The sequence below is a fragment of the Ranitomeya variabilis genome, chromosome 6, assembly GCF_051348905.1.
Source record: "Ranitomeya variabilis isolate aRanVar5 chromosome 6, aRanVar5.hap1, whole genome shotgun sequence".
Classification (NCBI taxonomy): Eukaryota; Metazoa; Chordata; class Amphibia; order Anura; family Dendrobatidae; genus Ranitomeya; species Ranitomeya variabilis.
Genome location: NC_135237.1, coordinates 44,561,775 through 44,585,435, shown reverse-complemented (window position 1 = coordinate 44,585,435; position 23,661 = coordinate 44,561,775). Strand labels below are relative to the sequence as shown.

The 23,661-nt window shown below is 42.8% G+C and overlaps 1 protein-coding gene across 2 annotated transcripts in view; it reads right to left on the bottom strand.

Annotated features, from left to right (window-relative positions):
* Positions 1-648: 648 nt before the first annotated feature.
* The window catches only part of SPAG6 (sperm associated antigen 6), a 220,776-nt gene continuing 197,763 nt past the window's right edge, over positions 649-23,661 (bottom strand). For both annotated transcript variants that reach the window (XM_077268352.1, XM_077268353.1), the window contains exons 10-11: positions 3,155-3,300; positions 649-842 (exon numbers count right to left, since the gene is read on the bottom strand). In XM_077268352.1, coding sequence (XP_077124467.1) covers positions 773-842; positions 3,155-3,300 — 216 coding nt within the window. In that variant the 3' untranslated portion in view covers positions 649-772. The remainder of the gene's footprint in view (positions 843-3,154; positions 3,301-23,661) is intronic.

Genomic DNA, 23,661 nt, shown 5'->3' with positions numbered 1-23,661 from the left:
GGATGTTTCTGGTACAGCAGCACCGTCTTATTCACTACTATGAAACTAAAACTGGCCATACACATTAGATGGCTGTCTTCCGAACGATGCTTTGGCGGATCGTTCGGCCGTCAGCTGTCTCTTCTATCAAATAAAATAAGCTCTGGAGGCAGATTCTCTGAGAGATCTATGTCCGGCCCATAGATCTTAATAGCTCATTTACATCTCGAGAAAAATGTGGATTTCTCTGGAATAAGTCATCTGATCGCAGACATCAAGATATAATTTTATTTAATGTTCTGTCACCTACATGCCCATATAGATGACTTAAGGGGGTCTATTCTACTGACAGATTCAGTTTAAACAATTCCTACTGACACATTCCCTTTAACTTATACTGACAAAGTAATTTACTAATAGCACAGCTTGTACCTGATAGATACCGATTTGTAAACTAAAAATAGTGGGTGGATTTCTGCTGCATTTATTGACTCTCATTTATCAATAATAATCAGTTACTCTTATTTCCTTGTTAATCTCAATTGCCTTCATAAAAAGAAAAGTGCCTGTTAAAATACATTCTTTTACTGTTTGTTTTTTTTGTTGATTTTTTTTTTTACAACCACCTTTGAATGGAATATAAATGTACTTCTTTCAGACAAGACTCTCTTTAAGATGGGTAATATATCTTTAATTTCTGTTTACAGCATAGTATAAAATATTTATAGTGCTCCCAACAGATAGATTTTCAATGCAGGCAATAAAACAGAGTATTTAAATATAAATAGCAAACTCATGAAATCACTGGCTGGTAATGATCCACCCTCTCCAGCAGCGTCTGGGAATATCCAGGAGAGTAATATCTGAAATACAAACAGGGAAAATTAATGCAGAAAAGGAAGAGGAAGAAGAGTCAATTAAGGGACAATTTGCTAAAGAAATTGAACTTTGTAAGATTATAAATATATACTGTGTTTAGGAGGCACCTCACTATAAGATGCACCCCAGGTTCAGACTCCTAACATTAGGAAAATCATATTTTCTACTGAGGAGATGAAAGCGTGATTCCAGCACACTCACACAGGTAAAATAAAATATTATTTTATTAGAAAAGTTTAAAAATGTTTAAAATCAGAGGGAAAACCCTCCAAACTTTATACATTTCTGGCGCACTTCAGTGCCCCTAGTCATAGGACCTTGATCTAATAAAAGAAGCTTTTATTTCACCTGGGTGGATGTCCTGGAATCACCCTTTTATCTCTTCAAGTCACAATCAGGTACGGCACCCCCAAGGTTTATTTGTTTGCAACGATTCCTATAGTTTTCACAGAGTGTCAAGCTCCTACCCTCCCCAGCGGTATAAAAAGTGGAGGGGTCAATTTCGCTAATTTTCATTCACTAGGGCAGAATAAGGAGGTAATAGATCCTTAGTTAATTTATCTCTGCAGAATGTGTATTATACACATATAGCTTTACAGCACACACATACAGTGGATATAAAAAGTCTACAAAGCACACACACAGTTCTACTAAATTGCTGCGAAACTCTGCTACACACACTGCTCAGCTACATGCGCACACAGTTCTGCTACATTTGCACATAGTTCTGCTCCATATGCCCACAGCTCTGCTACATACACATAATGCTCTGCTACGAGCGCACATAACTCTGCTACATACAAAACATATAGCTCTCCTGCATACACATCAACTCTGCTATATTAGCACGCATCTCTCTTACATACACACAATGCTCAGCCAGAAGCGCACATAACTGTGCTACATAGAAAAAAGCACATAGCTCTCCTACATACACAGAACTTTCCAAATATACACAGCTATGATACAAGGGCACCTAGACCTGCTACATACACGCAGAACTCTGCTACATACACACACATCTGCTACATACGCACACATCTGCTACAAACACACACAGCTCAGCTATATACACATATTTAAACACACTTTATGTTACCCCGTTTTGAAGGTTTTTCTGGCCATGTGACTGATCGCATGACTGAATGGTACTTCAGTTACTCGGGACGTGCAGCATCTGCACAGTTCCTGGTAGCTTTCTCTCCTGCTCTGCACTCCTCAAATCTGTAAGTGTGCGGGTGGAGGAACAAACGCAGTTACCTGATTTTGAAGGACGCCGTGTCAGCGTTCTCCTCAATCACAGGATGCTGCATGTGGACTAAAAGACTCCCATACTTTTAGCAACATTTTTTTTGTGAAGAAGCTGTGTCTTATAGTTAATGGTGATGAGCGAGCATGCGCCAATAAGGTGTTATCCGCCCATCACTGAACCCACAAAGACATTTGGAGAATTCCAGTTGGGATTATACTATATGTGGTTGCCGGCTGAAGCTTTATACACGTGCTACAGTCATGATATCTATCATCTGGATGTGAGGAACTATCTTAAAGGACTGTTTTGCCAGCTGAAGATTGATACACATGGTACGGCAGTGATATCTATCGTCTGGATGTGAGGAACTATCTTAAGGAGTGTTGTTGCCGGCTGGAGTTTGATACATGTGCTACGGCCATGATATCTATTGTCTGGATGTGAGGAACTATCATAAGGACCGTTGCTGCCAGCTTGAGCGGGAGACATGTGCTAAGATCGTGGCATGAAGCATGGACTGTGACTATACTGGCGGGAGGTACAAAAGCAATAGGGCAACTAAAAGTTGGGAGACCGTGGGTATCGCCTGGTATGAGGACACGAGGACAGTGAAACTAACAGCCCCAGGATAGGATCTTGTGGACTGGGGACATTGACTTGTGACCATTTATTCGGAATTGCTGTAAGACCATGGATGTAAGGAATAAAAAATAGTTGCATTGCTAACCTGCCTAGGTGATTATTACAATTTAGAACCTCAGATCTTCACAGTGCATATAACTTATACTATAGATAGGATACATTTGCTGTGTATTGTTCTGTTATCAGCCATTTTAGACTGATGTGCAGCTTACTGTATTGCAGCAGTATAGCCTTCTTGATCACAATTTATCAATAGCTTCTGAGATATTACCAGCTTTTCTTTCAAAGCTGTCAACTTTTGCATCATAGCTAACGTCATTCTTCTTGGCAGACATATCTGCCATAGCCGGGCTTCATCCAAGCACAACGATGAATGCTCCCAAGAATTAAGTATTTCCTTACTTGACAATCTCCTCGGGGTAACAATTATTGATAGTGTTGATGTATTCCTGGAGAGGGGAGCCAGGATCTGCGGAGATCTCTTGAATCTTCTTAAGCCCGCCACTTGTTACAAAGAGCCGTCTTGCTTTGCTGTCATGCGGAAGAACCTGTACATGAAAAGCACAAAATCTTAACATTGCCAGTAACAAATACCAACAGGCGCTGTCTTAGGTTTAATTTCAGGGTGTCATTGCATACCGCACTGGATTAGAGAAGGAAAATGTCAACACATTTACAAACATCTCAATACATTTCTGAATGATCGAAACAGAGACCCCCGGGGCTCTATGGTTCAGAGACATGAAAATCCAGCAAAATAACTAAAGACGAATGCCAATGTAGAACAAGCCGTAATAAAGTACCGGCAATGTCATCACATCAAAACAGCCGTGGAGACCTCACCTAGTTATCATGTCATGTTGTGTAGGCCACTTTGTAAGGGAGGTACAGGATGGAGAAGAAAGGAGGCAGCAGAGAGTGCTGGAGTCTTCTGAGCAAAAGCTGGAAGAAAATGAAAGGAGAGATATAAAATCTCAGAAAGCGAAAAGGAGAAAGTGAGCAAGAAAGGATGCCATTGATAAAGCTGGAGAAACGCGAGTAGCGTGCAAAGATTATGAGAATTCACATAGGAAATAAAGAGAAAGAGGTGAAGGAAGGTTGTGATAAGAAACAGAAGGCATCGTGTATATGTGGTAATGCTCCCCGGCTGTAAATTATAGGCACATTACAGCTTACTAGAGACTTCTGTGACCATATAATTGTATGAAATGTGGGTGGACTACATTGTTACAGGTCACAGTGACCCATAGATAATTATTCCTTAGCTGCTGCGCAACCTCTTTTAGAAAACTAAGATAATGATAACCGGCCACCACTGATTTAAAAGAAATATGCTCATGCTTTTCAAAAAGTGAGACTGCAGGACCTGAAATTTATATAATAATGTTCTGCAGCATCTAGGATACAGAACTGTATAAGGCTGGTTTCACATTTGCGTTTCCCTGATCTGCGGACTTCCTCCTTGAAGCCCCGCCCTCGGCCGCACCTCCGCCGCTAGCTCCGCCTACTTCTGCATGCCGCCCGCATGCGGCCTGCGTACCTATCTTTAACATTAGGTACGCAGGTCATGCGGCTGTATGCGGAGGCTGCCGCATGAGTCGTTTTGACACTGCGGCGACCAGCGTAGGACGCAGCCTGTAGCATTTTTTTTTTTTATCCGCAGCGTCAAAACGACGCATGCGGCAGCCTCCGCATACAACCGCACGACCTGCGTACCTAAGATAGGTACGCAGGCCGCAGGCGGGCGGCATGCAGAAGTAGGCGGAGCTAGCCTTGGAGGTGCGGCCAAGGGCAGGGCTTCACGGAGGAAGTCCGCAGCCGTCCGCAGATCAGGGAAACGCAAATGTGAAAGTACCCTTACACAATGAGGATACTTTTCAGGCCACGTTCACACATTCAGTATTTAATCAGTATTTTACATCAGTATTTGTAAGCCTAAATCATGAGTGGGTGAAAAATACAGAAGTGGTGACGTGTTTCTATTATACTTTTCCTCTGATTGTGTCACTCCTGGTTTTGGCTTACAAATACTGATGTAAAATACTGACCAAATACTGAATGTGTGAAAGTGGCCTAAGATGTTTCTTAGGCATCTTCAGTCTGCTATTAGGCTATTCATGTATGGCCGTCCTGAAGAAGGACTCGGACTCTGAAACGCGTCGACAAACTTACGTTTTTTTACCTACCACTGCTTTTGTCGTGATTCCAGGGAGCGCAGAAACACTTCCAATCCTGACACTGAAAATTAAATGGAAGCTGCTGCATCTGGATTCCAGGCTCTAGAAGTGTTGTGTCTCACACAACCACATAAGGTGAGCGGTTTTACTTTTATCCATCAACCTTTTAACTTGGTTAGGACCCTATTGCGCTCTTGTATTTATTTTCGTTAAAAAAAAAACTTTTGAAACTTTTTGTTGTTTACAGAATTAAAAAAAATATATTATATACAGTTGTGCACAAAAGTTTACATACCCCGGCAGGATTTCTGCTTTCTTGGCCTTTTTTCAGAGATTATGAATGATAACACCAAAACTTTTTCTCCACTCATGGTTAGCGGTTGGGTGAAGCCATTTATTGTCAAACTACTGTGTTTTCTCTCTTTAAATCATAATGACAACCCAAAACATCCAAATCATTCATTCATATTCTCTGAAAAAAGGCCAAGAAAGCAAAAATTCTGCCGGGGTATGTAAACTTTTGAGCACAACTGAATATGCTAAATAGTAATGTCAGTGTGGAAGATTATACAGATAGAGGTTGTAGTTTTAGAAGTCAGACCACCTCCCACCCCCCATGTGTAACAATGTGAGGCAAATTGTTTGCTACAGCCAGGAATCCAATGGCGGGGTCATTTTCTCTGTATCTTTCCTAACTACTTTAACTGGATTTCATTATCCATGTGGTGTATGTGCGGCCTGGTCAGAGGGAACTACCGGCATCACGATTATGTAAACCAGACATGGCAGAGCGTCTAGAGCTTCAATACAAGCAGTTACACACAGGCATTTAGGGAAAATGTCCATAACAATTGAATCATTTTCCACAGCTGAGGTCACGCAATTTTCTGTTGAAATTGGACAGCAGGTTCTGGTAATGAAGCACAGGCCATAGTTATGTCAGTGTGAACATTGTGCAGGATCATATAAGGTTTATGTGCTTCTTTACCAAATCTACTGTGTGAACACAGCACTAGCGTGAACATACAGGATCCAAGTGCTTCTAGATCTCATGCTGCCATGTACTCGCATTAATTATCACTAACAGGGTTGCAATAGATCAAAATTGTGATCTTCATTCACACACTACAAATGACTAGATATAAGGCCTCCTTGAGTCAACAGTTTGTTACACACGTGTTCTATTCATGTTTTCTTACCAATAGAACATGTACCAGTCGTAGTCTATGGGGCCATTTATGTGTCCGTGTCACATTTGTTTACAGACCGAGTGTCTGCTTTACAAAAAATAAAAAACACTAACAAAAAGCAGACGTGTCATTTTTTTACCAGATACAAGTCAAAGTTGCCCATTCAAATCAATGGTTCCGTGACAAAAATAAAGGAAAGGACTCAGGGGCCATACGTGTGTCATCTGAGTGTATCCGTGTTTTACTGTTGAATTTGTACAAGTTGTTGGGAATTTTTTTGCACATGAAAAGAAACAAACCACATGCCGCGGTGATGGTTAAAATGGACACAGAAAAAAGTGGATGTAATTCAGATCTAGCACACTGAAGAAAAATATGTTTTTTTTCTCATACATTAAAAAAAAAAAGCACTCCTGCATGAGGCCTAATACTTATCCCTGATGCGGACAAAGGGCTTCGGCATTATGGCAATTTTTAGTCTTCTCATGCTTAAGGCTACGCTTCCATAATGAGCTTTTGATGTTGCAGATTTTTTTCATTGTCTTGTATCCCAAGTGTTCTTATTGCTGCGGTTTTGTCTCTTTTTGGTATGTCATGTTTTAAATTAAGCTGCCTTTTATCGGAAACTTCCTGTTATTTGGTTTTCATTAATAAAGTCATAAGCGGATTACATGCATTTTATACCTGCAGGTTGTCCGCATTTAATACAATTCCATGAGGAAAGTCCACAAGAGAAAATTACATGCACCGCAGGTCAGTTTACGCAACGAAGAAAAAACTTAACATGAAATTTCTATAAATACCACCCACTTTGCTGGAACTATAAGGGCACATGTCCGCTTGGTCCAAAGCGCTGCCGGCTTTTGAACGCAGGTGATTCTGCATGTGTTAATTGAACCGTGTGGAATCACCGCACCCAATACATTATATGGCTGATATTGATCTTTGTTTCCGCAAGATAAATAGACATGCTGCGGTCTGGAAGGACGCGCCGCATGTCTGTCTCTGCAGGTCATCCGCAGGCGTCTCAGCACGAACAGTGGAGATGGGATTTCTTTAAATCACATCCACTATGCTGTAACATATGGACACTGCGGGTTGGATGCTGCAGATGTACGCAGAATCCAACCTGCAGCGTTTACGGACCGTGGGAACGTACCCCGAGATGCTGCGTTTTTTTGTGCAGTGAAAATATGCAGCATTAAAAATTCAAAGGAACCTAACCCAAAGGGGTTTTCCACATTAAGAAAAGTGGACCCCAAAAGCTTTTATACCTGTAAAATAAACACAAGGGATGCTCACATGCTGTGCTTAGTGACTGTGTGCAGCAGTGATGTGCATTATAGTCGGGACACCACCACAGCAGCAACAACAAACAGACCAAAGCAGCGGCAGAGAGTCGGGGCTGGACCTGGGAAGCGTAGGTACCTGCTTGGTTTGTTATTTTGCAGGTGGTTTGGGCATGACTTTTGTTAAATGCTATATTTTTTAGGTTTCTGCAATGACGCTTGCTACTTTTCCACATGCAAATTATTAAAATTGTGTGAAACACAATAGCAGAACCCAAATCTTGCTACCGGCCTATGCGTTACCGGAGAAGCCCTGTGTGGTTTTTCTGTGTTTTATAGATCAAAAACAGTGGCACAAAACACGTGCTACACAGTGTGACTGTGGGTCTAAATATCCATAGATATGGGCGCTCTACATCAGCTGGCGTCGTCACAGGGTGAAACAGTATCCCTGCTAGCAGCTTGTCTGTGGATAAGTGTCTTTCCCTTTTCTCCAAGAATATTTAGCTCATCCAATCTGCCCATACACATGAGACAGCTGTCTGCCAAACGTCATCTTTCCTGACTCCCCCATACACTTGCGTGCTCAGCTCCTTCATGTGTTTTCAAAGGGAATAGAGGAGAAAGCCGCTGCCAGAGGTGTATTATCTCTCCTCAAAGCAACGGATCAGCTTTCGAAACGCCAACTACCCGATCCCTCTCTCCTCTGACATTATCTGTATAGCGTCACAACAAATGATCATCCGGTCACACCAAAATAGAAGTGTTCAGCCGACTTTCATCCAATGTGTAGGGGGACTTGAAGAAGACTTCTTACCAGATCAAAAGTGGCCAGGTTTTATTTATTTATCTCACTTATGTAGCGCAAACCCCAAGCCAACACGGGGAGAACATACAAACTTCTTGCAGATGTTGTCCATGGTGGGATTAGAACCCAGGACCTAGTCTAGTTGCTCCCATGAGCATTCTTTTATTTTTTTTAATCCACCATACAGTTTCAGAGATATGGGCCTTTTAATTTAGGGCCAATTTTTATTCTCATTACTATCGGTAAATACTGTGAGCCCCTCCCTCTTGGTAAAGACCATAAAAATCAGCCCATATCACTAAAACTGTATGGCGGATTTAAAAAAAATAAATAAATGGAATAATTAGAGGAGGAGTGGGAATAAAATAAGAACAAAAACTGGTCACCTTAGATCTGGAGACAGGTTTTCTTTAAGTCGTGTTACTAGTCTTGTGTCAATGGGCCAGGGATTTAAATCTAGGCTTAGCAACGTTCAATAGGTGACACTTGAGGGCAGCTTTCCTTCCGCTGGAGGACAGCTAACTTGCATACCCACAAGTCTCCTACTCCCTAGCTGGGGAAGAAACAGTACCCACAGATGGCTGTACAGGTATAAGGACCCTCATGATAAACTGGACCGGACAATTCTCTAGCCTACGGGAAATTTTTTAATCCAGTATCATTAATCCAGCATTCTCCAGGCTAGTCAGTGGAGATATGGATTTCTTCTTGGCTTCTCTGCTCTTTTACAAATACAAAAATATTTTTCTTCCGCATCCGCAATTCCAACCAAAGAACCGATTTGACAAGACATCTCGACCTTCTCCTCGGAGACACAATCTTAGATTAAATCTGAGTTCATGGCTATTTTATGCACATTCAGTGCCAACAATAAAACAATTTTACTGTATGTGACTTATCTTCCATCATTTATGGTTAGCACTTGTGTGGAAATCTTAAGTGGCCACTCAAGCACCAGGAAATTCATTTTGATTATAAAGTCAGCGGGCTTACAAGGGTACCTGTCACTCACATTCAGCGGAGGCAATGAATTCCTCAGCTGCATTCTTCTGAATTGAAGGTCAGACCTCAAAATTGCTGCTGTGTCTTGTGTAACCAGTAGTTTCATTCATGGTTATAATAATGATCTTTAGCTGCATTAAGTCACAGATTTAACTCTATATAACATCACAGTGCCACTACCAAATCTACTGAGGGTGGGAGAGCGGGGAAGAAAGAAAGTATGAGTGCGCAAGAGAAAAGGAGTGTGATAGAGAAAAAGACAAAGAGAGACAGAGAAAGAGAGTGTGCAAGAGCAGTACAGAAAAAGAAACAGAAAAAAAGAGCACAAGAGAGATGGACGACAAACAGAAAGAAAGAACAAATGCAGCACAGAAGGAGTGTGACAGAGAGAAAGACAAAGAGAGCAAGCAAAGAGGAGTGTAACAGAGAGAAAAATATTTAGAATTGAGAGTCCTCAGTGGTTGATACCTTTTAATGGCTAACTGAAAAGGTATCAACCACTGAGGACTCTCAATTCTAAATATTTTTCTATCTACTGGCTAACACGGTACAAAGATATATATCTTTCCTGTAACAAAGAGAAAGAAAGAGACCGAAAGAAAGCAAGGGTACAAGAGGGAAGGAGTACAACCAAGAGAAAGAAAGCAAGCGTGCATGCAAGGAGTATAATCGAGAGAACAACAAAGAAAAAGAAAGCGAGAGTACAAGAGGGAAAGAGAAATTCAGAGAGGAAAAAAGCAAAAGTGCAGGAGAAAAGGAGTGTGAAAGAGAGGATGAGTGCAAGAAAAAACGTGTGGCAGTCAGTCAGAGAAAGTGGGAGAGAGACAAAGAAAGGGAGAGGGAGAGAGAAATAGACAAAGCACAAGAGATAAGGTGTGCAATACAGAGAAAGGGATAGAGAGAGAAACCAAGAGTGCAAGAGAGAAGGAGACAAAGAGACACAAAGACTAAGGGCTTGTTCACACGATCCTTTTTTTGCTGCGGATCCGCAGCTGTTTTGAGGCTGCGGATCCGCAGCCGTTTTCCATGCAGGGTACAGTACAATGTTACCCTATGGAAAACAAAAACCGCTGTGCCCACTATCCTTTTTTTCGCAGGCAAATCCGCACGGATTTGCCTGCAGAAAAAAAGAAGTACCATGTCTATTCTTTCTGCGGATTCCGCTCCTGTTTTCAACATGCACCAATAGGAAAGTGCTGTTGAAAACCCGCAGAGGAATCCACAGAAGAATCCACAGGAAAATCAGCACTGCAAAAGCACCGCGGTTTTGCACTGCGGATTTTCAAAAACAGGACCTGAAAAATCCGCAGCAAAAAAAGGATCGTGTGAACATAGCCTAAAGGTACCTTCACATTAAGCGACGCTGCAGCGATAGCGACAACGATGCCGATCGCTGCAGCGTCGCTGTTTGATCGCTGGAGAGCTGTCACACAGACCGCTCTCCAGCGACCAACGATGCCGAGGTCCCCGGGTAACCAGGGTAAACATCGGGTTGCTAAGCGCAGGGCCGCGCTTAGTAACCCGATGTTTACCCTGGTTACCAGCGTAAAATGTAAAAAAAACAAACAGTACATACTTACATTCATGTCCCCCGGCGTCCGCTTCCTGCACTGTGTGAGCGCCGGCCCTAACAGCAGAGCGGTGACGTCACCGCTGTGCTGTACTTTCACTTTCACTTTACGGTGCTCAGTCAGTGTGGGAAGCGGACGCCGGGGGATGCGAAGGTGAGTATGTACTGTTTGTTTTTTTTACATTTTACACTGGTAACCAGGGTAAACATCGGGTTACTAAGCGCGGCTCTGCGCTTAGTAACCCGATGTTTACCCTGGTTACCAGTGTAAAACATCGCTGGTATCGTTGCTTTTGGTGTCAAACACGACGATACACGCCGGTCTGACGACCAAATAAAGTTCTGAACTTTGTTCAACGACCAGCGATATCACAGCAGGATCCTGATCGCTGCTGCGTGTCAAACTAAACGATATCGCTAGCCAGGACGCTGCAATGTCACGGATCGCTAGCGATATCGTTTAGTGTGAGGGTACCTTAAGAGAAACTGAGAGCATAAGGGAGGAGCTGTGAGAGAGACAGGGAAAGAGAAAGAAAGTATAAGAGAAGACATGTGAGAGAGTCAGAGAGAAAGAAAGCGAGAGCACAAGAGAAGAGGCAAGCATGAGAAGAAAAGAAAAAAAAAAAAAAAGAGTAGCGGCAGGGCAAGACAAGAGAAAACAAGAGTGCAAGAGAGCTTGTGCACAAGACAGAGAGAAAAAGAGAGACCAGGAGAGTGAGAAAGAGGAAGACAAAGTACAATAATAGCCTATGTATAAATATCAAAGACTGTCACTTTCAAACAGAGAACAGGTGTGAACAGGCGCATACTAAGAGTAGCCACCTCCATATAGATCTAACAAATTAAAGTTGCACTCTGTAATGCTACAGTATGCAAAAGTGAAATAACGCATATGAAATTGGAATTGTATTACAGCTCTAGAAAATAGGTAAAATGAAGATACGAAGCCTATGGTGGTTTTAATCACATCAGGATCCAGCCTACCCATACACGAGCTATCTGCCCCAGAGGTACACGATAGGTTCCCAGCAAAGAGGATCGCCTTGTCGTTGGCTGCTGGGTATACATGAATTGGCCAATTTATGTGCTAAGTATCTTCATTTTACCTATTTTCTAGTGCAGTAATGCAATTTCATATATTTCATGTTTGCATGCTATAGCGTTACAGAGTGCAGCTTTGTTAGTTAAAAGGGAGAGAGTGACAGAGAGAAATAGAGAGAAACTGACAGAGAGAGATTCTGAAAAAGCAGAAGGTTATACCATATACAATATACAGACTGCATTTAGGTTTATAGAGGGCATATTACTACAATCCAGTCATGGTGGCTCATGCTAGTAATCCGTACATACAAATGGTCATCACAATCAAAGATTTTATGTTGTCATCTAACCCGGAGTTCTTCCTGCACAATGGTATTACAGACCCCCCTATTATTGTGAGGGAATCCATTAAAATTTAGACACACACAGTGGTATAATATGGGCCTGTAGGAGGTCCCGTCACACACCTCTGTGCATGAGCACTAAGACATCACTTCAGCACAACATTAGCATTATGGAAGGGATTCTTAAGGCAGAGACAGACTGCCGTGTTTCTCGTGCGAGAATCGCATCGCACTGCACGGACTTCCCTGGCACCTTTCTTGACAGGAGCAAGACAGTATGATGTAATTCTATACAGCTGTCAAGCTCAGGTCAGGAGAGCCGACAGCCAGTACCATGTTTACGATGAGATTCTCACACGAGAAATATGGCAGTCTGTCTCTGCCCTTAGATCCAAAATCATTTTCAATCTTAATAAAAAGTAATCTTATCAAATCTGTCTCATTTATGTCTGTATCTGGTAAAGCAGAGTGACAACCAATATGACCACCACTAGCTTCTACAAGGGTTGTCGTCAAGCTTTTCTAATGTCAGAACTGTTAGTTGTGCTTTATTATGTGGTAGTGTTGGGAGCAGAGGACGCAAAACTGTGTAATTAGGCAAACTTTCAGGAGTCAGAGTAAGCTGGGTGAGATCTGTAAAGCCGGCCATATTGGTTCCCGTAAGTTTTTCATGAAAATGATGTAACGCATGAAAGCTGAGACGGTTTATATAACTTTACAGAGTAAAACAAAATAAAATAGTTAAGGGATCTTTTTGGGGTCTAAGGGGTAACGTTTCTCCTTATGGAGAGTGACATACCAGCTGGCTTGTCAAGGTAAGGAGGCTTATTCGCCGTACAATGCTCCTCTGGGAATTTAAATATGCAAATTGCCTCTTCTGAGAAAAAGAGGACTTAACGCTATAGCGCCAGCTGTTGGAAGTAGCGATCCTACAAGTCACAATCAACCCTTTAACGAGTCGTGCAATATGACTTGGGATAAAAGCCAAATCAGTATCTCAATTCGCAGACAGGGTGTTTCGGGCTATTGGCCCTCGTCAGTGCGAAGCATGAGAACTGATTTGGCTAGGTGAGAGGCTCTGGAGTGGGGTCTAAGGGGGTAACGTTTCTCCTTATGGAGAGTGACATACCAGCTGGCTTGTCAAGGTAAGGAGGCTTATTCGCTGTGCAATTCTCTTCTGGGAATTTAAATATGCAAATTGCCTCTTCTGGTCTTTTACTCCTTTAATGTCTCCATTTTTCTCATCACGGGCCTGCAGGACGTGAAGTTTGACTTCAATATAACAAATAAAAAGTGAGCAGAAGTTTATCACGCATTGTTATGGTACATAAACTGCAGTTCACCACCCAGTGCCATAAACAATACCCCTGATGGAGAAATACCTCACTGCTGCGTTCACTGACCCATGCTACAAGTACTTTATTCCAGCGCTCCATGCTGTCAGCCATTGCTAATAACTTAAATCCACAGTTCTCCAACCTGTATCGGATTCTTCTCGGATTAGGACTCGTTAATGTGCGTTCCGCCATCAGATGAACATTTGACAAGAATTTACTCTATGGGGTCTTTCACATATCGGCAAATACATGATTTTATGACTTGGACATTGGTCAGAGAACATTAGGACAAGAACCAAAGAATCTCTCTTACTGCAGTGTTATAGGAGGGGGAAAATGTACATTTGGAGTGAGACCAAAGAGCGCAAGACACAGTATATTGTGCTAGAACAGGGGATAATATTCTGAGGCCTCAATACTTCTGTTCCAAGAACAAATTTCATTATTTTCTGCTTTTTACAAATAAATCATCGGATGTTGTTAAAAAGTATTTCTCACAGCTGAGGGGAAGGGGGGGCACAATGAAATAATGAAATTGTTGTTCCCTTCTATTTCAGTCATATGAAGATTAGAAAAAAAAAAGAGTCTGTTTTTTTTCTCTCCCAGAACAGCGCCACTCTTCTCTACTCTGGCTGTGTCTGATATTGCAGCTCTGCACCATTTGCCTAAAATAGGTGCAATATGCAGATTTTTGGGGGCAAAATAAAACTTGGTTTTGCAATCCTGCATAAGCCGTGCAATGAAATACCTCTTGTATGGTCACGTTCGCACAGTCAGTAATTTACATCAGTGTTTATAAGCCAAAATCAGGAGTGGAACAGTCAGAGGAAAAGTATAATAGAAAACACGTCACCACTTCAGTATTTATCACCCACTCCTGGTTTTGTCTTACAAATACTGGTATTAAAAACTCACCAAATACTGAATGTGTGAACATGGCCTAAAACCGATAATGGCATTACTGGTAAAGAGCAGCCTATAGGAGCTGTGTGTGTCATGCAGCGGGCACTCTGGCACGACTCTACTCTAGGCAGCAAAGTGTATCGCCTTTGCCTGTAGTGTTTCTTCAATCAGCTATTTTAGGGAAGGATTTCTAACTTTTATTAGGTCCCAAATGACAATTCTGCAATATTGCCTTGCGCTGGCGTGTACTCCGGAGGACAGAGAATGAACTTCAATCCAATATTGCGGCCAGCATGCAGCCAGCGGGTAAGGAAAGGGTGAATCAAACACCAGAAAACCCCGCCCATATGACCCAAAACTGGTCCCGCCAAATTCAGGTGACAGGTTCCCTTTAAGCTGAGACAAACGCTTATGGGAAATGTAAAAATGGGCTCACTGTGTATTAGTGGATCCCTCCCCTTGCAGGTGTAGGTCGAGGTAAGCAAATTTTCACCCACTTTATATACACTCCCTGGCAGAAGTTATGTCGCTTATCCATGTTATGTAAATAAAAGCTTATAACCGGACGTTAAATTCATCCATTGGTTGTATAAATTATTCTTTTGAAAGCTGAAACCCTCCGAAATGTGGTTTAGGTTAAGAAAATAAATTGGCATCAATGCAGAAATATTGATAATGCCATCACTTGTAAAGCGCCATGGAATAAATGGCGCTATAACAATAAATAATAATAATAATAATAATAATAATAATAATCATGTCGCCATCCATTTGTTTCCTACTTTTTGCTAACCAACATACTGAATGTTAGGAAATCAATGAACACTGCAGCGTTTCAGAGTAACTCATACAAGCCCGAAATAACAGAGCCAATCTGTGATTCACGATTCCCCGTGGTTTGGGCATCATCAATCAACGGACAGGTCCTCTTTAAAGAATGACCTTCACTGGTTTCCTGACTTCTTTTAGGGTTGGGCTGCACAGCAATTTCACAACACAGGTCGTGTGGCCAAAAAGGGAATGCTGTAATGCGGTCAACGACAATCAAGAGGCAAAACGTCTAACGGTTGGAATGTTTGCGATTTTCATGTCACGGTCGCAGGACCTTGCGTGTTACAATGTGGCCCCATTCACCTGTAATAATTTTTGTCCGCGCAACTTGTGCTGCAATCAAAATTGCACAAAAAGAAATGAAAAGAAATTATTATTATTCTTGATATACAAGTTGCACTTATGCCACATAAGTATTGGACAATAAACGGCTTCTTAGAAACTGTAAAATGTCAAGCTTTTTAAGTGGCTATTTGTGCACTTGAGCAGGGACGGGCATACCTTGGAGGCATGTGCCCTGGTTAGTACCTAATCAGAGTGCCCTGTATCTACATATTCCAAAGAAGACTAAATATGGCTTTATACCTAATGAAGGAAAGAATGCAGTAATGAGCGCTTCCAGAGTATTTTTGGCTATCTAGGAGGACCTCTAAATAACTAGTTTCTTTAACCCTTGTGCTGTTCCGAGCTCCGCAGACCATTGTATGTACTTTGTGCTACACACAAGGAAAGGTTGGGAGTTCACACACTGCTGATTATTTGCCTAATACCTCAATTAGATCTTTATGACCTTAGCACAACTTATCTCCCTATCTAGCGCCTGCATTTTACAGCCTATCCTATCACTAAATCTGTCTGACTTTTATTGCCCTCCTGTAACACATTTGTACCTCAAGCCAATCTGGTTTCCCTCAGTTCAAGAAAGAAAGAAAGAAATGGTATTGCCAATGTAATAATACCACATCTAGCAACAGTGAATACCTACCATGCAGTCAATGTTTGCTGCCCACAAGTGCAGAGCAAGAGCCACTTTATCACCAGGAATTGTAATCCTGGTTATAGATGAGAGATTTGTTTTTTGTAAGAGGGTGATTGCCGACGGTCCATCGTCACCTGCCCACGGGTGAAAGACTAATCCAACAGGTTGAATTTTGACCTACTAGCTATTGCAAGCCACAGACCATGGATAGGACGGTCCGTTCCTTCTTCATTTTCCAAGGTCTTGGAAGGTTCTGGATCCCCTTGCCGAGATCTACGATAGCTGATGCAAGGAGTCTTACAGACAATGCTCAATGGGAATAAGTATTATTAGCTCTCTTTCGGAAAGAAGAATGGTGACTGTCCAGTAATACCTGAAGGTCAATGTCTGACCCATAAAAGGGCTCTTCCCAGTAAACTTATAAACTATCTGCAATATAGGTGATCAATATATGGGGGTCCAACCGATGGGTCCCAAAAGTCTTTGTGTTTATGAGGCAATAGAGTGCTTGCTTGACCACTGCTCCTCTTACTTCTATAGAGCTGATGTAAATAGCCATTAGTCAGTTCATAGAATTCAGTGGAGAAGAGCATGCGAACTGCTGCTTCATTCACACAGGTGTATGGGACCCCCATTCTCTATAGGTAGCTCCTAAAAATGTATCTAGTGATAAAATCAACATAAAAAGGGGTTATCCGGGACGTTGGAGTTTTTTGGCTATGGGGCTATGTACTTACTGGCAGGTAGTTGGTAACCACCTGCCTGCTCGGACCCCTTTCGATCTGTTCCTGTTAAGAGTGGTCACAGATCGCTCCTGCCAGCGATTTTGTGGCTTCTTGTGATGTCATGTCAACAAAGCAGCATCTTCTCTCTGTCTCTGCTCGAACTCTGTAGATGTCACCCTAATTGATAGGTGTCTCCCCCTGCCTATCTGGGCCCCAGTCGACAGAGTAGATGAAAGGGAAAGAGCAGCTCTGTCGACATGAGATCAAAGGAAGCCGGAAAATCAGCCTGAGATTATCACATAGCACAACAGGCAGGTAATAAATAACTACCTGCCGGTAAGTTCTTAGCCCCATAAGAAAAAATAACCAAAGTCCCAGAAAACCCAGTCTCCTCCACTGCACCAGTTTTTGTTCATCGGTTGCCAGGATCACTTAACTGCGGCAGCCAATCTCTGAGCTCAGTCTAGATTCTGATAGGGAATTTAGATTTTAGGCCCCAACGAGGACAGTGATGGTAAGGTCTGTAAAGCTCTACAGAATAGGAAGGCGCCATATAAGCAAAGCCTAATAAATAATAAGAGTTGTTGAGATCAGTAATTAGCTGCAGCGGTTATGAACGCTATAGACGTGACATCATCACTGCAGTAGCTGCACAGAGTCAGCCCTGGACCTGGGGAGGGGGGCGTTACAGATGTTTGTTATTTTAGACCTGTTACCCTATGGTACAATAACATTTTTTTTTTAAAAAAAGGAGAACCCCTGGAAGAAGCCCTTAAATACAACTAGGCATAATCAGCCAAACCTATGTAACTCAATCACTACAGCGTATACACTATAGAGACAAGCGTGTTATCTCCCTCGTGTAGTGTTATTTGTACATCTTCTGGCACTGTTGTGTTCTTCAGCATGTCCTTATAGGTGGTGAGAATAACAACAGGCACAGGAGAGCGTTAATTAAGCAATAATTGCAGTGTTTGTGGTCCCCTATTAGCCTCTGTGAAGTTAGCAAGTCAACTAAATAGGGCCACAACTGTGCGGTGGGATTCCACCCCAAGCATGGATGCATGTCTGTATCTAATAATGTAAAGCTCGCTGGGAGCCAGATTGGATGAAAGCCACTTTTCAGATTCAGGTTATATTTAGTCCATTCTGTGCAGCTGTGGTCTGCCGTTACCTAATGAGACAAAAAGAGTCCTTTAATATCCCATCCTTCTTTATTAAAGAAATCATTTCATGGCCTGCAATGCCCTAAGGCGGCATTCCACTTGTGTGGAGTGTGCATGTGAGCGGCCCTACAATTATTTCAAGTTCATAACTTTCAGTGCCTCATTAAAAAAAGGGAAACCTAGCTGAGATCTTTGTGTTAAGGGAAGCATTAAATCTTCACAGTGTTTTCATTGTTGAGGGTCTACCTGCAAATTGGATAAGAGACGCGCTCAGCTTTTTGCACACACATTGAACAAGAAGCTTTTTCATTAGCTTATTGTTCGGCTCTTAATGTATGGCAGAACTTATGTAGCCTTAATTGTGCGTTTTTTTTATTAGTGGGGTGGAGAAACCTATGAACCCAAGGCAGCTTTATATACAAATATATCTAAAAAAAACAAAAAAAAGAGATCAGTGATTGTAGGATGCAAAGAGGATCTTTATTTTATCTCCTTGACAAACTGGAGGCGACAGATAAATTATGCAGTTATGCGGTGCTATCATTTTATTTTCTCTATACTAGCACTTGAGGCTCTTATTGTACATTTTATTAGCTAACTGAGCAGATTAAAGATGGAAGCCTTGTAGACAGCCCTAATCTTACACACTGTATGCACGGATTCACAGATTTGCCTGCCACATGATAATCGGGGCAGTGTGTAACGCTACATTCACAATGGCTGACCGCGGCTGCTAAACGACGGTCGATCGCCTACATGTACGGCGACAGGCGGTTGTTTACTAACCAGTTTAGGACCGGCCAGCTGCACCACGATGCACACAGAACGAGCTTTTAAATATCGGTCAGTGTAAATTCACCCTTAAAGGGAACCTGTCCTGTCTAAAATAGTATCTGATCAGCAGGCAGGATGTTATACAGCACGAGCAGCTGATCAGAGAGATATACATGTTTATGGGAAAAGTTTCAGTTAATCTTGTATTTCATTTACTGAAATCCCTGGTGCATGTATAAGAGTCCAGTGGGAGGACCCTGCATGACTGTATGCAGAGATAGCTGTCAGTCACTAGTAGGACCGCCCACTGGACTACATTCTGAATCTTTTCCAACAAGCCTATATATCATTCTGCTCGGCGTATCCTCCTATATACGATGCAGACCACACATCTGTCTTCATCTACAACATTATATTAGTGTGGTGATAGGTGTGCGACAAACACCCTGTTTTGGCAGATGTTATAACACTATACATAATTCCCACCCCGATACTTTATGCAATGTGCAGTAGAGATTTGAAGCCATATTTAAGAACAACGTTCCCAGTTCTAGTGTCATTACAATTTTCTATATTTTTGGAAGATTACTATTTACATGCTTCAATTTCAATTGCTTTAAGCATTTGCAGAGAAAAAAAAAATTAAGGTGAATATTCTCCACTAAATGCCATTTTTGTTTGTTTATGTAAATAGTAAAAAATAAAAATCTGATTAGAATCTTAACTTTTATTGTGAGATTGTTCACACCGTTTTTCTAATACAGAACTCCAAGTTTCTGGCCTAAACTAAGTTTTGTTTGCCTGCAGTTGCCACTAGAGGGAGCTGCTGCATACAGCTTTCACATCAATCTCAATGATAACACAGTACACAGTAAGCTATTGTGCTCCCCCTAGAGGAGGCTCCAGGCAAACACATTTTTAGACTAATACCAACATTAGAGGTGGAAAGATAAACCAATAACCAAGTCAGTATAGGTTACCTACATCTACCGATATATGTTATTTGCAAAATGTGTTGTTCGCAGGCAAGGGGTCTCAATTATATCAAGCAATTTTAATATGACAAGCTCAGTGTTTATATCATGCAAAGCTTTATATTTAGGTAACTAGAAGCTCAATATACCAACTACTTGACGATTAAAGAAAGTTTATAATCTGTGTTAGGCTATGTGCACACGTTGCGGATTTGCCTCTGAAATTTTTTGTGCGGATTCTGCATCCCACTCCAACGAGCACTTCATCGCATTAAAACAGTCCCTCACTACTTTCAAGACCACACTCGCCACAGCAAAACAAACCTACTTCTCATCTCTCATATCCTCCCTGTCTCACAACCCTAAACAGTTATTCAACACTTTCAATTTTCTCCTCCGTCCCCCAGCACCTCCTCCCTCCCCACTCATCTCAGCTGAAGACTTTGCCTCATTTTTCAAGCAGAAGATTGAGAACATCACAGATAGTTTTTAGTCGACAACCCCCAGAGCCCTTCCTCCCAACTGCCCAGCCCTCCACATCCAAAACCAACTTCTCCACCATTACATAAGATCGACTCTCCACTCTACTCTCAAGATCGCATCTCACCACTTGTGCACTTGACCCGATCCCATCCCACTTAATCCCACACCTCGCCACAGTCTTCATCCCAACCCTAACCCATCTCTTCAATCTATCACTAACAACTGGTGTTTTCCCCTCAAGCTTTAAACATGCCTCAATCACACCTATCCTCAAAAAGCCCTCTCTTGACCCATCCTCTGTATCTAGGTATTGCCCTATATTACTTCTCCCCTATGTCTCAAAACTACTGGAACAACAGGTCTTGAACACATCTTGAACTGTCTTCCCATCTATCTTCCTGCTCCCTCTTCGACCGCTTACAATCAGGCTTCTGGTCACACCACTTCACTGAAACTGCCCTAACTAAGGTCACCAATGACCTATTAACTGCCAAGAGCAAGCGACACTACTCTATCCTCCTTTCCTGGACCTGTCCTCTGCCTTTGACACAGTGGACCATTCCCTGTTGCTGCGGACCCTCTCATCCCTTGGCATCACAGACTTGGCCCTATCCTGGATCTCGTCATACCTAACTGAACGGACATTCAACGTCTCCTACTCACACACCACCTCCTCACCTCGCCCCCTATCTGTCGGAGTCCCACAAGGTTCAGTTCTAGGGCCCCTGCTCTTTTCCATTTACACTTTTGGCCTGGGACAGCTCATTGAATCTCACAGTTTTCAGTATCATCTCTATGCGGACGACACACAGATCTACATCTCTGGACCAGATATCACCTCCCTACTAACCAGAATCCCTCAATGTCTATCCACTATTTCATCCTTCTTCTCCGTTAGATTTCTAAAACTTAACATCGACAAAACAGAATTCATCGTCTTTCCCCCATCTCAAGCGACCCCCCCCAACGAACCTATCCATTACAGTAAACGGCTGCCCACTCTCCACAGTCCCACAAGCTCACTGCCTCGGGGTAATCCTTGACACTGATCTCTCCTTCAAACCACATATCCAAGCCCTTTCCACTTCCTGCCGCCTGCAACTCAAAAATATTTCACGGATCCGTTCATTCCTCAACCGAGAATCTGCAAAAACCCTAGTCCATGCCCTCATCATCTCCCGCCTCGACTACTGTAACCTCCTGCTCTGTGGCCTCCCCTCTAATACTCTCGCACCCTTCCAATCTATTCTAAACTCTGCTGCTCAACTAATCCACCTGTCCCCCCGCTATTCCATGGCCTCTCCCTTCTGTCAATCCCTTCACTGGCTCCCCATTACCCAGAAACTCCAGTACAAAAGCCTAACCATGACATACAAAGCCATCTACATCCTGTGTCCTCCATACATCTGTGACCTCGTCTCCCGGGACTTACCTGCACGCAACCTCCGATCCTCACAAGATCTCCTTCTCTACTCCCCTCTTATCTCCTCTTCCCACAATCGTATACAAGATTTCTCTCGCGTATCACCCCTACTCTGGAACCCTCTACCACAACACATCAGACTCTCGCCTACCATCGAAATCTTCAAAAAGAACCTGAAGACCTACCTCTTCCGACAAGCCTACAACCTGCTGTAACCACCGATCGACCAAACTGCTGCACGACCAGCTCTATCCTCACCTACTGTATCCTCACCCATCCCTTGTAGATTGTGAGCCCTCGCGGGCAGGGTCCTCGCTCCTCCTATACCAGTCATGACTTATATTGTTCAAGATTATTGTACTTGTTTTTATTATGTATACCCCTCCTCACATGTAAAGCGCCATGGAATAAATGGCGCTATAATAATAAATAATAATAATAATAATAATCTCTTGGCAGAAAACGCAGGTGCGGATTTGATGCGTTTTTATGTGGATTTTGTGCCGATTTGCTGCGGATTTCATGCGTTTTTACCCGTGCGGATTTCTATAATGGAATGGGTATAAAAACGCTGCAGATCTGCACAAAAGAAGTGACATGCTACTTCTTTTAATCCGCAGCTTTTCCGTGCGGAATTTTCCGCACCATTAGCACAGCATTTTTTTTTCATTGATTTACATTGTACTGTAAATCACTTGCGGATCTGCAGCGTTTCTGCACGGAAAAAAACGCTGCTGATCCGCAGGACATCCGCAAGGTGTGCACATACCCTTAAGGCCCCGTCACACACAGCGACGCTGCAGCGATACAGACAACGATGCTGATCGCTGCAGCGTCGCTGTTTTGTCGCTGTGTGGTCGCTGGGGAGCTGTCACACAGACAGCTCTCTCCAGCGACCAACGGTCAGGGGAACGACTTCGGCATCGTTGAAACTGTCTTCAACGATGCCGAAGTCCCCCTGCAGCACAAGGGTAACCAGGGTAAACAGCGGGTTACTAAGCGCAGGGCCGCGCTTAGTAACCCGATGTTTACCGTGGTTACCAGCGTAAAAGTAAAAAAAAAAAAAAACCGTACATACTCACCATCTGATGTCCGTCAGGTCCCTTGCCGTCTGCTTCCCGCTCTGACTGTCTGCCGGCCGGAAAGTGAGAGCAGATCACAGCGGTGACGTCGCCGCTGTGATCTGCTTTCACTTTACGGCGGCACTCAGTCAGAGCGGGAAGCAGACAGCAAGGGACCTGAAGGACACCGGAATGTGAGTATGTACTGTTAGTTTTTTTTACTTTTACGCTGGTAACCAGGGTAAACATCGGGTTACTAAGCGCGGCCCTGCGCTTAGTAACCCGATGTTTATCCTGGTTACCAGCGAACCTCGGCATCGTTGGTCGCTGGAGAGCGGTCTGTGTGACAGCTCCCCAGCGACCACACAACGACTTACCAACGATCACGGCCAGGTCGTATCGCAGGTCGTGATCGTTGGTAAATCGTATAGTGAGACGGTACCCTTAAAGGTTCTTCAGCATTTCACCATGTAAAGGTTTACAGAAGCTGCTCCATCTCTCCTACCTATCATAAAGATGATTACCTGTTCACAAAGGGCCCCCAATTGTTATTTTTGTGTCTCTCAAGCTAAAAAGAATAACGTGGCCTTGCTTCACATTAACTGTTATAAAAAAAGCTACGACTCGCAATTAAACACTACATTTATTATTTAACATTACCAATGAAATTGGAGTAGCAGACTGCTTTACGATCCCGACCCAGAAGCCAAGTGCCAGGAAGACGGTATTTCTCCTGGTGTGAACTGCCGGTTATATCATTCTCATGCCGGGGCCCAGTTTAGGTAATGTCTGTATCATAGGTTTACAAAAGCGTCTGCAGCTACGGAGCCGA